The 15,000-nt window shown below is 37.2% G+C and overlaps 1 protein-coding gene across 3 annotated transcripts in view; it reads left to right on the plus strand.

The window, feature by feature from the left end:
* The window catches only part of LOC144974789 (properdin-like), a 70,873-nt gene extending 61,228 nt beyond the window's left edge, over positions 1–9,645 (plus strand). For all 3 annotated transcript variants that reach the window (XM_078918051.1, XM_078918053.1, XM_078918052.1), the window contains 6 exons: positions 1,018–1,191; positions 3,162–3,338; positions 5,531–5,662; positions 6,563–6,622; positions 7,831–7,886; positions 9,370–9,645. In XM_078918051.1, the coding sequence (XP_078774177.1) occupies positions 1,018–1,191; positions 3,162–3,338; positions 5,531–5,662; positions 6,563–6,622; positions 7,831–7,886; positions 9,370–9,561 (791 nt within the window). In that variant the 3' untranslated portion in view covers positions 9,562–9,645. The remainder of the gene's footprint in view (positions 1–1,017; positions 1,192–3,161; positions 3,339–5,530; positions 5,663–6,562; positions 6,623–7,830; positions 7,887–9,369) is intronic.
* The last annotated feature ends 5,355 nt before the right edge of the window (positions 9,646–15,000 follow it).

Consider the following 15,000-nt stretch of genomic DNA (forward strand, 5'->3'; position numbering starts at 1 on the left):
AAATATAAATGAATAATAAGCAAATATATAGATATTTCAATAAATGAACAAATTAATTTTTAAAATGAATAATTAAATAATGTTTTAAAATAAATAGATATAGCGCATCTCTGGAAATTGGCAATACTCAATGCGCTTCGCAGAGCTTGATTGATTTCCTCCGACAGGCCATATAGAACCGAAATGTCCATTTAATACGATACAAGTCGCCAGTTGGGCGTTCTTTTTAAATCAGCAATATCTGTCTCTATGAGCACCTGACCATTAACAACGTTTTATCTGTTGGAAAAAATGTACTATCGCCCAACAGACGTCATGTTGATATCATCTTGTACATTAAATGTTGCTATTGGGTAGGGACCCCAGGCATCAGATCTGTAAAGCCCTTTGATGAAAATTTTAGCTGCTTGAAGCTGGAAGGAAAAAATAACGATACGTATTGAATTGTAAGGTGAATTCACATTAACAACGGCGCCACTGTCACATTATCTCATTCGTCTGTAGTGTTTCAATCATCCTGTATGTTTCGTTGATAAAGGGGAAACCCGAAACGTCCACATTATCTGTCTTTGTCTAATAAATTGAAGCTTACAATTCAATACGTATCGTTAAAGCACTTTGAGCACGTTAAATGGATATAGTCCTTCAGAGCCATTTGGCCCATGGAGCCGGAGTTTATCCCGATTTCTATAGCGTGAAACGGACAATAGTAATTGCTTGCTATTCTTTGGATAGGACGCTAGTCTATCGCAAAGCATCCCTACTTTCCGCCAAATCTAACAGACGCAGCTACCCATTCACTGCTGGATGGACAAGGGGGGGGGGGGGGTGATGAATATAGCGTTATAAAAATACTCGTTTATTATATATATAATTATATATTATATATTACATATTATATTATATATATAATATATAAAATATATATATATATATATATATATATATATATATATATATATATATATATATATATATATATATATATATTCGGTCCATCTATTTCCAATGTAACAGTGGATGGTGGCTGGTCTCTTTGGAGTACTTGGACGCTCTGCTCTTCCTCCTGTGGGCAGGGGTTGAAGGAACGAACCCGAGACTGTAACAGTCCCAGACCAAATTACGGAGGGAAGGCTTGTGAAGGAGGGAACACAGACAAGGCCGAATGCTATGGAGGAAGACCATGTCCAGGTAACAGGCTGGAATAGGACTCAGTAGTCTGATGTCACGTCCGCCCAGCAACCAGCAGCTTGGTTCTAAACAAAGATCATCGGTACTTTTATTCTTCATCCTGGCAGAACTTTTAGCCAACGCAATTGGATTCAATAGTCTGATGTCACGTCGCCCAGCAACGGCGAGCAGCGTTGTTCTAAACAAAGATAATCTGTACTTTTTATTCTTCATGCTGGCTAGAACTTTTTGACATGTCATGTGATCAGAATGTATAAAAGTCAAAATATGATCAGATTTATGTTTTTCTCCTCTGGATACACTTTTATGCTGCTCGTCGGAGAAGTATTTCATAAGGGCGTCCGCCATTTTTCCGATAGTTTAGAAGAACCTGTTGAAGTCTATTGAGTTCATATATACTTTTTACGATATTAATAATCTATCCTTTGCGTGGTAATGATGGCGGCTATGTGGTCTTGTGGTATGACACTCGCTTTAGGATCGAAAGGTCCTGGGTTCGAGCTTCGTTCGGCGTATAGTTGAGTCCTTGGAAAAGGCTCTCTACTCACTTTCTCTCATGGTAATCAGGTGTAAAATGAGTACCTGGCCGTCAATAGCGTTGTCTCTGTTGGAAAATAAACTGTAATATCGCCTTATAGGCGTCATGTCTCGTTCTTTATGTTACGTGCTGCTTTTGGTCATGGACCCTTTGTAAAGCGCTTTGTGCACTTTAGTGGATATTGCGCTATATAAAAATTAGCTCAAGTTTAATAGGGAACAAAAGTGTGATATTGAAAAACTGGTTCCAGTCTCAATGGAAGTGTAAAAGCACTCTTTCGGATGACTGAATACATACCTTGTGTAAATGATCCCCTGGTTTCAGAGTGATGGCATCTTATTTTCTAGTCTAAATATATGTCGTCAATCAAGATCATTTATCCCCACTCTTTTACATCCCGTAATCCTTAGAAGACTGTACTACATTCTACTGCTAAAATAGAGATGCCACTTCGTGATTCAACATGGAACCTATGCATTATCAGTCCTCGGAAAGGCTGGTTACAAACGTACTTTCAAGGATTTTGGAACCGGAAAAGTAAATGGTGTGACGTCATAAGTTTTCTACCCTACTGACCTAAGTGATAAAATGTTTCATTTTGAAATGCACATTTCACAAATATTTTTCTCCTTTTTAAAATTTTTTTCTCTGGTTTAAAAAATAAAAAAAGAAAATTTCAAAGAAGGATATTCTCCTTGGAGAGATAAGAATTAATTGTGTGGCCATCTTAAGGCCACAGTTATATTATCGTTTCCGTCGTGAAAATGACGTTTCGATTCGAGAATTAACTCTCTGGTGATTGAAGAGTTGCTGGTTTGGATTTTGGATTATCAAGGAGCTGACCAGTTGATTGATATCAAGGATGCTTTTATTCCTATCGGTCACTCCTGACGGTGATATTGTCATATCACACATTAGTTGTTTTTGGCTTTGGGTTTTGTTGTTGTTGTTGTTGTTGTTGGTTTGTTTGCTTTTTTAATCTCTAGCACTAGCTTAACTCCTTTGATTTTTATTTAGTGACCCCCCCCCCCCCCCCCCCCCCCCCATTACCAATTTTTTAATGAATATTATCAAAGTGGAAGAAATTTATCGCAATGTAAAAAAAAAAAAATAAATAAATCCCTTTATTCATATGGGAAATTTATCTCTAGGGTCTATTCCAAGGGAAGACTGGAATAACCCAGGCGTCAGCTGCAGTGCAGCGCCGTAAATTGAGCTAGGGCGAGGTGACTTGCTCAAGGCTACACAGCGCAGGTTACGAAGCAGAGACCTTACCGCCGCGCCACGCTGCCCCTTGTAAGTTTATTAACCATGTTTTGTTTTTGTTTTGGTTGTTTTTTTAATCTTTTATTGTTGTACGCTGGCAATTTTAGAATATGTATATTATTATGATACAACTATGATCCCCTCTTCCCTGTCTTTCTTTCTTTAGTTGACGGTGGATGGACAGAGTGGACGAACTACGGATATTGCCGTGCTCCTAGATGTGGGCGTGGCTACCAAAGTAGGTCACGAAGTTGCTCTAAGCCACGCCCAGCCTACGGCGGAAAAGCGTGTAATGGACAACGCTACGAGAGAGTCGCGTGTCTCAACAACAAAGATTGCCCAAGTAAGTGATGATGGTATTCGATAAACTGACGAATTCAAATGGCAATGGTCGGCGGATCAAACCTCTGAAGTTCCGATTTTCAATCAGAGGATTGATCCGCCCAAAATTAAATAAAACATGGTGCGCAAAGCTCGTATGTAGACTTCAGAGTTTAGATCCGCCGATCGTGAAAATTGGGACTTTAGAGGTTTGATCCGCCGACCATCGATATGCAATAATTTATCACGTATTCAATGCTGAGAGAATCGCTACTAAAACAAATCACAATATTTTTTTTAATTAAAAAAACAAACAAAAAAAAAACCGAACTAGAGCTTTTATATATCGCAATATCCACTAAATGTGCAACAGCAACGCGTAATATGTAGAACGAAACATGACGCCTGTTAGACAATATTACAATTTTCCCGACAGAGATAACGCTGTTGACGGCCAGGTACTCATTTTACACACGAGTACGGTGAGAGAATGTGAGTAAAGAGCCTTTTCCAAGGACTTAACTATGCGCCTAGCGAGGCTCGAACCCAAGACCTTCCGATCCGAAAGCGAGTGTCATACCACAAGACCACATAGCAGCACATATTTCGGAATTTGTCTAGAATCCTACTCAGTCAAAATGAGGGGCTATGAGCGTAAGAGGAGATGATTCTAATATTGACTTGAAATTCATCCCTTTGACGAATTGGCCGAGTGATTAAGGCATTGGACTGTGTTCTGAAAGGTCCCGGTTCCAGCCCTGCTTCAGTACTTTCGTTACTTTCCCCCCTTGTGCAAGGTTATTAACCTCCAATTTACTCACTTTGACAACATGGGTGATTCCTGTTGAAATCAGACATCCTGTTTGATGGATTATTTATATTCCTTCGTGGAATGCCAAGGCGACGATATCTTATGATGCCGTGGCGGAAGGGCATAATTAAAAAAAAAAAGATTCATCATCCTACCTGCGTGGACTTTTAGCAAGTCTGATAACCGAGCCCATATAATGGATCTCTACAGTACTCGCCGGATTCCAGCACGCTCTACAGTACGGCACGCTGGAGCTGGGAGACAGAATATTATCTATATATAATCAGTCATTACAACATGTGATCATCAGGTTTCGGCACGCATGGATTCTAGCAAACTTGGATTCTAGCACGCTTGGATTCTAGCACGCTTTGATTCTAGCACACTTGGATTCTAGCACGCTTGGATTCTAGCACGCTTTGATTCTTGCACAATTGGATTCTAGCACACTTGGATTCTTGCACGCTTGGATTCTAGCACGCTTGGATTCTTGCACAATTGGATTCTAGCACGCTTGGATTCTAGCACGCTTGGATTCTTGCACAATTGGATTCTAGAAAACTTGGATTCTTGCACAATTGGATTCTAGCACGCTTCGATTTTAGCACACTTGGATTCAAGCACACTTGGATTCTTGCACAATTGGAATCTAGCAAACTTGGATTCTAGCACACTTGGATTCTAGCACACTTGGATTCTAGCACACTTGGATTTTTGCACAATTGGAATCTAGCAAACTTGGATTCTAGCACGCTTGGGTCTTGCACAATTGGATTCTAGAAAACTTGGATTTTTGCACAATTGGAATCTAGCAAACTTGGATTCGAGCACACTTGGGTCTTGCACAATTGGATTCTAGCACGCTTGGATTCTTGCACAATTGGATTCTAGCACGCTTGGATTCTAGCACAATTGGATTCTTGCACACTTGGATTCTATAGATAGAACGAAGATGACGTCACTCAGGCCTTTGTATTTGCTTTTATGCCATCCGCGTTTATGAGTAATTCTCACTAAACTCTATTAACCAGACTATAAACGTTCGTAGTTACACATACTTTTGTGAGTTGGTCAGTTATATTTATGGATGGCAATGCTGTGAGCTTCTTAGTCAAGCGCATACTATATATTAATGCTCAATGTGCTGCACATTGGTTGAAAAAAATGTATTTCTTGTGCCACAACCCACCCCCACCCCCCGCACCCACCCACCCACACACATGCAGACCGTAGCTGTAGTCAACGATGGCTACGCACAGACCCACAATTGAATATTCACACATAGGGTTATAACCATAAAGTGTGTCTCAGTGTGTTGGGTCAGTGTGAGTTGCTAGGCTCTGCTTTTACAACGGGCCCAATGTTATTTTTGTTTTGATTTGTTTTCCATTCAACTTGAACAGGAAGTGGATCCTGGTGTCCGTGGGGCCCGTGGAATGAATGTTCATCGTCGTGTAAGGAGAACGGTCCTGTCCAGGGGAGGCAGAGAGATTGTGCATGTCCTGCCCCAATCAATGGAGGAAAGGATTGTCAAGGTGGGTGAGGGATCGTGGTGATGATATTGGTCGGGGGGTGGTGGGGGGCGGGGGTGGTGAGTGGTGATGATGATGATGATGATGATGATGATGATGATGATGATGATGATGATGATGATGATGATGATGATGATTGCTATTGCATCAATGCTGATAACGAAATGTGACTGCAACTTAAAAGTCGAACAATTAGCATTAATACGATAAAAAAGACCAAAAAATAAACAAAAACAAACAAACAAAAACCAAAAAAGAAAAATTTAAAGAAGAAAGAAACTAATTAAAAAAAACAAACAAAAAAAACAAGTTGCATTTCGAGCCCCTGGCCTTCTGATTCGGAGTAATAATAAAAAAAAAAAATAATAAAATAATAATAATAATAATAATAATAATAATAATAATAATAATAATAATAATAATAATAATAATAATAATAATAATAATAATAATAATAATAATAATAATAATAATAATAATAATACACATTTATACAGCGCTCATTCTCGTATAAAACACAAGCTCTGGACACTTTACAATATAAATTATCAATTTTAAGTGAAAAAAAAATTAAATAATAATAATAATGATAATAATAATAATAATAATTCATAGCCAAATCAAGGATTCATTGTAAAGACTTACACTCCCTTAGAACACGTGGTAGTTCATTCCAAATCTTGTGGCCGAAACAAGCAAACGATCTATCACCAAATTCTTGATCTTTTTTCCGAAATTTTCGTTTGGTCATTACATGATCTTAAAGTGTAATTTTCAAATTTACACATGACCACCTGAGTATCATTTTTTCCCCGCTGAAATCGAACTTATGGTACATACTAATACTAATACTATACATGAATTACTGACAAACAAGTAAAGTTTATTGTCGTCTTTCCTCAGGTCAGTCATTCGAGCTAAAAGAGTGTGAGAGTGTAGCATACTGCAGGACCACTAAATCAGGTTAGTACCATCTCAACTCATCAGAATCTTTAATCGAAGTACTTATTCGCAGTAGTACTCATGCCGGAATCACTATTCGCAGTAGTAGAAGCGCTCTCTCGTCTCTGAAAATTATTTCTGTCCCCTCACTGAACAAAACACTGTATTTTCTGTTCAAAATGGCGTGTTGTCGAATGGCTTGAAGTTGAATGAGTGTTGTTAGTTTGAGAAGGAAAGAAGAGGAGGGATGATTGAAACATCTTTAATACGCTTCAACAGTCGTGACGTCACTTCCCCCTTAATGACGCAGGGTAACTTAGTAACTGGTTCTAAACTATCGGAACAATGGCGGACGCCCTTATGTAATACTCCGAGCATAAAAGTGTATCAAGAAGAGAAAAGCATTATAAATCTGATCCTGTTTTGACTTTTATACATTCTGATCACAGGACATGTTAAAAAGTTCTAGCCAGCATGAAGAATAAAAAGTACCGATTTTCTTTGTTTAGAACCAAGCTGCTGGTTGCTGGGCGACGTGACATCAGACTATTGAAACCTATTGTTATTGACTTCTTAGCTCTAACAGGAGGATTAGATTAGTCTTAACTTGAAATCAGATCTTCCTCCAAATATCGACCGATTAAGATGACCCTCATCTGGCCAAAAACTCTCCAATCTGGAAGTCTTAGTTTTGATAGTTTTTGACAAGATGAGGGTCAAGGGTCATTGTAAATCGAACGATATTTGAAGGACTAGTTTTCTTGGAAACATTTTCACAATACATTTGCTTTTTCCAGAGTACATCAATAAGATCAGAGGTATAAGTGCACCATGGGGTCTTCTGGTATGACACTCGGAAGTTCCTGGGTTCGAGCCTCGCTCGGCTCATAGTTGAGTCATTGAAAAGGCTCTTTACTCACATTCTCTCATCGTACTCAGGTGTAAAATGAGTACCTGGCCGTTAACAGCGTTGTCTCTGTCGGAAAATAATTGTAATATCGCCTAACAGGCGTCACATCTTGTTCTACATGTTACTGTTGGTCAGGGATCCCCTGTAAAGTGCTTTGAGCACGTTTAGTGATTTTGCGCTATATATAAGCTCTTTTTTTTTTACAAGGCTAATGGAGCCGGAGCTTGTCCCGGTTTCTATGGCGTTAAACTGATTGTTTGAATAATTAATTATTATATCTTCCCCCCACCCCCCGGGGACACACCTTTCAACTCCACAGCTCCTCCTACACCATCTACTTCTACAACTCAACAGACGTCCGCTGCTAAAATCAAGGTAGGTAACTGAGAATTATCACTATTGTTAACATTCATTGTCAGTGAGGTCCCTTCATTAGACGAGAAGTAAACCGGCCCTTATAGAGAGAACGCCAACATAGCATTGCGCATGCTCTCTCTTATCAATTGCGGAAATCTAACGTTTGGTTAATGGGATATCACATACTTTTATAAAATAAAAATATAACCAATAAACTTATTTTGATGAAAAGTTCACAGTGATGCACCAGTTAAATCGTTTCTCAGCGATCTTTTAATCCGAGTTACCTAACGTGAAGTCAGTGATTTCACGGCGGGTAATCTTAATCTTGGGTGCATTCCTTATTATTTTTCATTCTTTGCAACACATCGCTGTGAACTCTTCATCAAAATAAGTTTATTGGTTATATTTTTATTTTATAAAAGTATGAACATAATAACATTTTGAAAACTGATTTCTCAAATATAAATAGTGATATCTCATTAACAACTTTCGCAGTTGATAAACCATCCAATGCTAGCTCTCCAAGGATGACATTAATGTCATACAGTAGAATCCGCATAAAGTCAATTTCTGCTTAAAGTCAACACTCTTTAACTGAATTTCTGCTTAAAGGCAACACTCTTTAACTCAATTTCTGCTTAAAGTCAACACTCTTTAACTCAATTTCTGCTTTAAGTCAAGACTCTTTAACCCAATTTCTGCTTAAAGTCAAAACACTGCTTAAAGTCAACACTTTAACTCAATTTCTGCTTAAAGTCAACATTCTTGTGGGCCCCAGTTTTTATTCTTTATCTAATCTAATTGAGTTCCGTTGATAATGGATAGATAACTAATCTGTTAGCTTCGGCGACGTTGGTTTTATCGGGAGTCCACCTTTATATAAATTTGATGCGTTGCTTATTGGGGAGATAAGCGTGAGGATGAGATGAGAATTGAAACAGAAGACGAGGTGATTAAGGATGAGAAACGAAAAAAGATATTCATCAAATGTGTTCAAAGTGGGTCCCAAGCCAACAGTAACAAGTAACCGTGTAAGCCGAGACATGGCGCATATAAAGCGTTATTTGTTTATTTATTTATTATTTTCTTTTTTACAGTGACGGGTCACACGTGCTACGAGGCACCAGTTTTGTTTTTGTTTTTCATATATTTTTAAGGATTTTACGGCGCTTGCATTACATTTAGGTCATTTCAGCGCCAGTAAGAATTAAGAACATGGACTAATAAAAAATTCTAGATTTACACGAGAAAAAGTAAGACCAAGAAGAATTGGGACACCTGTCACGGGTACATTTTACACCTTTGTAAGGTGGGAATAATGGAAGTAGAGAGTCTTTTCCAAAGACTGCCTACAGCTAGATTCTAACCCAGGACTAAAATGCCATCATGAACCGATGCCGTATCATAAGACCGCAGAGCTGTACGTAAAAATCTATCCACGTTTTAAACAAACTTTGTTTATTTATGTATTTATTCATTTTTTTTGGTACATTTGTAGGTAAGAGATAGAGAGGAAAGCGTAGCAAAGAAGAGGAAAGAAGAAGACAATATTAGCCACACCACCGCTACCACCAGCACCACCACCAGCACCACATCATCATCCTCCACAACAACCACCACCAAAAGATCAAAGAATGGATTACAGACCACAATACAAAGTCGAAGAGAGGATGAGGAAACGACCACATGATGATGGCCATTGGATTTTATATCATGTGTGATAAAGCAAATCAAGTACTTGATATGTAGCCCAAACCTTGGAACCAAAACAAAACCCAACAATTCTGCGGTACTCTGAAAAAAAAAAAAACAACAACAACAACAACAACAAAAAAGAACACGTTTTAAAGATTTTGGCCAGAAAACTTGTCCTACAAATATCGATTGACTGAAGTGGCCCTTACTTTGTCAAAAACTTAGTAAGTCCCATGTTTGAGAGTTTTTGACAAGCCATTTTCCCGAAAGTCTCGGCTTTGAGAATATTTGACAAGGTGAAGGTCATTTTAATCCACCCAAATTTGAAGTACAACTTTTTTGTACCAAAATTTTTTTAATGTATATATATAGAAATATGTATAGTTTTTTTTAGAGTACTACATATGTAATTGTGATATCAATACATCTACAGTAAAGAGTACTTATTATAACGAACACGCTTGAAAACCAATTGATGGGGGTAAAGTACGAGTGAATGTCTGTATCCCATTTGTCCACCTTTATTTCAATGAACTAAAGCATTACTTATATATAAAGAACTACTGATAAAAATAGCCGCTTACTTATATTTTCTGCCTGGTGATGTTCTTTATATCCGTTCTTTATTGTATTTCTGCCTTTATAATTTTCTATTTTAAGAATCATTTCTTTTTTCCCTTTGGAAAAATAATACTCGTCACTATCACTAAGTATAACTGGTAAATCAACGATTTACCCTGGGCAAAACTCAATGGAACTTCCAACTCCAGACTGATATCACGTTATCCTGTTCCAAACTCCGTTTTCTTTTTAATATCTGAACAAGTGTGTCTGAAAGGTGCCAGACAAAGCCGCAAAGAAAAATAGAAGTAAAAAAAAAAAACAATCCCAAAAAAATCAGTCTACCTCGTTGCACGTCTGACCAGTAATCAGGTCTGAGGTTCGATCCCCAGTCGAGGTAGACTGATTTTTTGGGGATGGTTTTTTTCTTCTATTTTTTTCTCTTACTTCGTCTGTCACCTTACATACACACTTGTTCAGATTTTTGTTTTTTTAAAGATGTGTTCTGTTGGGGGTTTTTTTTTAATGTAATCTTTTTAACATACTTGGGCAATCTTTGATCTGGAGAATAAAAAAAAGTTACGAAAATTCGTAGTTTTTAGGAGATAAAAATAGAAGCCACTATAGTTTACTTTATAGATAAACAATTTACAATCACACGGGTCAAATAATCATTCTAAATCATTAAGATGATATTGTCTGACATCGACGTTCATTTTCAAAAAGATTTAATGACTTACAGATGGATGCTCAGGAAAGTTTTGAAGCCAAAATTTCGTAATTCTACGGATTTTTCGTAGTAGTGGACAGGTGTGTAGTACAGAAATCAGAGAAAGACAATTTTCATTATTAAAAGGTAAAGTTTATCTTACCATCGAGGCACAAGATAAACATATTGATACGACGAAAAAAAAAAGAAAAGAAAAGAAAACAGACTGTCTCCTTGCCAATTCTTCCTCTGTTAGAAATAAAAGAAATCTCGATTTTATGTATGAAAATGAAAACGTAGCTGACCCCAAGAACTGCTGACGTGGTGTACGGGATTTATCATATTACGTATTATTATGTATGTAACATTACCATATCATATTTATGTGTATTCATTTTTGCACAATTCATCTCCACCTCATAATATGCCATTATTTTATATTTGTTATGATATTCCAGAGCGGATTAAAGTTTATTTAATATACCATATAAACATTAATCAGCTTAATAATAATGTGACCCACCTCTTCAGTCTGACTGGTATGTTTTATGAGGAATCAAGACCTGCCCAAAGTCTGCATCGGCTAGCAGCAGGATCTTGGGTCTTGTACAACACCCAACGTTGCCAATTCTGTAGGTTAGAGCTAAAGTGAAAGAAGAAAGCATGGCAAAGAAGAGGAAAGAAGAAGACAATATTAGCCACACCACCGCTACCACCTCATCATCCTCCACAATGTTTGTTTTTTTTTTATTTTAAGGGTTTTACGGCGCTTGCAACACATTAAGTAAGGTCATATCAGCGACAGTAAACAGGAAGAAAATGTGATAGTAAAAATTCTAGAATTACAATAAAGCATCCAAGAAAAGAGAAGACAAAGGGGAATTGGTTCAAATAAGAAACCGGTGTAGATTCCAAACATCCTCCACAACAACCACCAAAAGATCAAAGAATGGATTACAAATCACAATACAAAGTCGAAGAGATGATGAGGGAACGACCACATAATGACGGCCATTTTATTTTATATGATGTGTGATAAAGGAAATCAATTTACTCAACTTTTTCACAAGCACGTGACCGATGCCTTTCTGCTGAGTCCTGAACTCCAGTAGAGAGATACACATTTTGTACTTACTTTTTTTCCGTCTAGCAGGTGATTGGAAAATATACTGAGGGTTTATAACAAACTAAATTCCGTAAATATACGGAAAATTGGCAACCTTGAACACCTCTACAGACGAAGGTGTATAGGCGGTGATAAAGATCTGAACTAGTGTGTGTGTGTATGAAAGGTGACAGACAAAGTAAGAAAGACAAATAAATACAAGAAAAAAAACATGCCAAAAATTCAGTCGACCTCGACTGGGGATCGAACCTCAGACCTTATGTATAGGCGGGGTTGAAGAAGGTGACGGCTTTCCTCAACCAACTAGACATTTAAACATGAAGACATTACGGCAGAGAAATTGTGACGTTATACCTTCTAGTCTTCCGGTCCCAAAATCATTGGATGTAAGGAACCAGTCCTTAGGAGGATTAACAATGAATATATTACACTTGAATCATAAGGTGGCATAACTATTTTAGTAGCAGAATGTAAGACAGATTCTAAAGATTAATGGACGTAAAAGAATGATGATGGATGATCTTTATTGACGACCAGGATATATTTTGAGTAGAAAATAGGATGAAGCCCTCAGTCTGACACCAGAAGGTCATACCCAAGATTATGTATTCAGTCCTCCGGAAGAGCGGATTTACACTTCTAATCAGATTGGAACCAATGTTGACATCACAGCTTTGTTCCCTCCTAACTGATGAGATCCACATTCTCCTAATTGACATGACACCAGACTGAGAGAATGGGTCACATTTATAAGGACTATATTATAGTCCTTATATCATGTATGACTATATAGTCGTTATATCATGTATGACTATATAGTCGTTATACCATGGCCTATGTATCTACATAGATTAATTTTTTTTGAAATATTCAGAATTGGATTCAATAGTCTGATGTCACGTCGCCCAGCAACGGCGGCCGTCGTGGTTTTAAACAAAGAAAATCGGTACTTTTTTATTCTTCATGCTGGCTAGAACTTTTCACATGTCGTGTGATCAGAATGTGTAAAAGTCAAAACATGATCTGATTTTTAATGGGTTTTTTTCCCCTCTGGATACGCATTTATGCTCGTCGGAGAAATACTTCATAAGCGTGTCCGCCATTGTTCCGATAGTTTAGAGCCAGTTACTAAGTTACCATGCGTCATTACAAGGGAAGTGACGTTACGACTGTTGAAGCGTATTGCTGCTGAGGCATAATCGGAGAAAAAAATATGTTAAGAATTTTGGCCAGAAAACCCCTCCTTCAATATTGATCGATTAAAATGACCCTCGTCTTGTCGACAACTCTCAAATTTAGGACTTCCTTGATTTCTCGGAAGTCCCAGGTTCGAGAGTTTTTGACAAATCGATGGATATTTGATGGAAGAGTTTTCTGGCCAAATTAAAATTTATTTTTTTTCTTTTCAGGGTACGAGTGTTTTTGTGTGTACAAAGTTTTACGATTATGTATTTATTTATTATAACAACAATTATAACTATATTTACTCATTCTCATGGTTTATGTTCGAGAGAATGACGGACCACAGCCATTAGCATAATTTTTAGTAACCAATCGAAAACACGGATTAACGTGCCTTTCTGGTCACGTGACATTAGAGTTTCCTCCATTTTAAAATATTTTTTTTACATTACATATTGTTCTAACAGTACAGTGCGCTTATCCTGTCGTTAAAGGTCGCCATTTTTCAAATCTATACAATAAAATCGGCGGATCAAACCTCTATTTAAGTCCCGATTTTATTTTTACGATCGGCGAATCAAAACTCTGTGGTCCCGATTTTCACGATCGGCGGATCAAACCTCTGAAGTCCACATACGAACTTGGCGCACCATGTTTTATTTAATTTTGGGCGGACCAGACCGCTGATCTCATCGATAACGATAAGAGAAATTTTATGATGCTATTATTATTGTGACCCATCGTCTCAAATCGGTTTAAAGTAAGTCTGAATGAACCAGGCGTCTATAAAAATGGGAAATCTCAGTCTTTTGCACTTAACCAAACTGTCTTATTCTCCTCGATAAAATGTGTAGATTTAACGTGATCCAATGTCCTCTGTTATATTAGACTTAATATCCAGTTTGGAATGGTGTGTATAGAACCGTGCCAAAGCAGAAGGAAAAATACTAGAAATTTTCTACTTTATATTTCCTTTCTTTCTGCTTTGGCATTATTTTTTTTTCTTTTCTTTTCTTTTTGTTGGTTTTTTTCGGAAAGGGGGGGGGGGGGGGGGGGGGGGGGGGGGGGGGGGGGTTGTTGATTAAAAAAAAATATTTCAAATTATTTTTTCCCCGCCAGTCAAAGCATAATGAGTAGTGATTTGGCTAGAGAGCGGATTTTCTTTGTCAAGTTATGTGATGTAAATTTCTCTTCTTGTCATGGTTCTAACTGCTTTATAATTAATTACAACGGCGCCTGCATCCTAATTTGTTACTTTCACTTTGATATTTTGGACCATAATAAATGAGCATCTCAATCACTCCCAATTAAAACCGCTTTGAGGCGATGGGTGCCAAATCCTATCCCTATCAGTTCTAGTAATAGTATTCCACATTACATCCAGTCTGTTTGGATACATCTCTTGTTTTACGTTGTGGGCGTTATAATATGAGTTACAGGAGTTCCTTATAATTGTCATGGTTTTCATTTATTATTATCATGATCATTATTATTATTATTATTATTATTATTATTATTATTATTATTATTATTAATTATTAATATTATTGTTACTTTCACTTTAATCAACGTCGTTCATAATAATTTCAATTTCTGATGTTTACAAAATGTCCACGTTCATTGTTATAACATTCTTTAAACGTACAGGTCTTTCCACGTTATATTATTATTATTGTATATTTTTGGTTTGTTTTTACAACAGTAGTGATTTGATAGAGGGCTGATTTTTCTACATTTCTGTCATGTCAAACAAGATGATTACCGTTCACCATTCTCATTTTAACACCAAATCCAGTATTTTAAATGTTTCATACCTTTCTATATTTGAATAAACTACACATTTAAAAATAAAACAA

This window comes from Berghia stephanieae, chromosome 6, assembly GCF_034508935.2.
Source record: "Berghia stephanieae isolate SIO BIC M18660-M18661 chromosome 6, UCSD_Bste_1.3, whole genome shotgun sequence".
Lineage (NCBI taxonomy): Eukaryota > Metazoa > Mollusca > Gastropoda > Nudibranchia > Aeolidiidae > Berghia > Berghia stephanieae.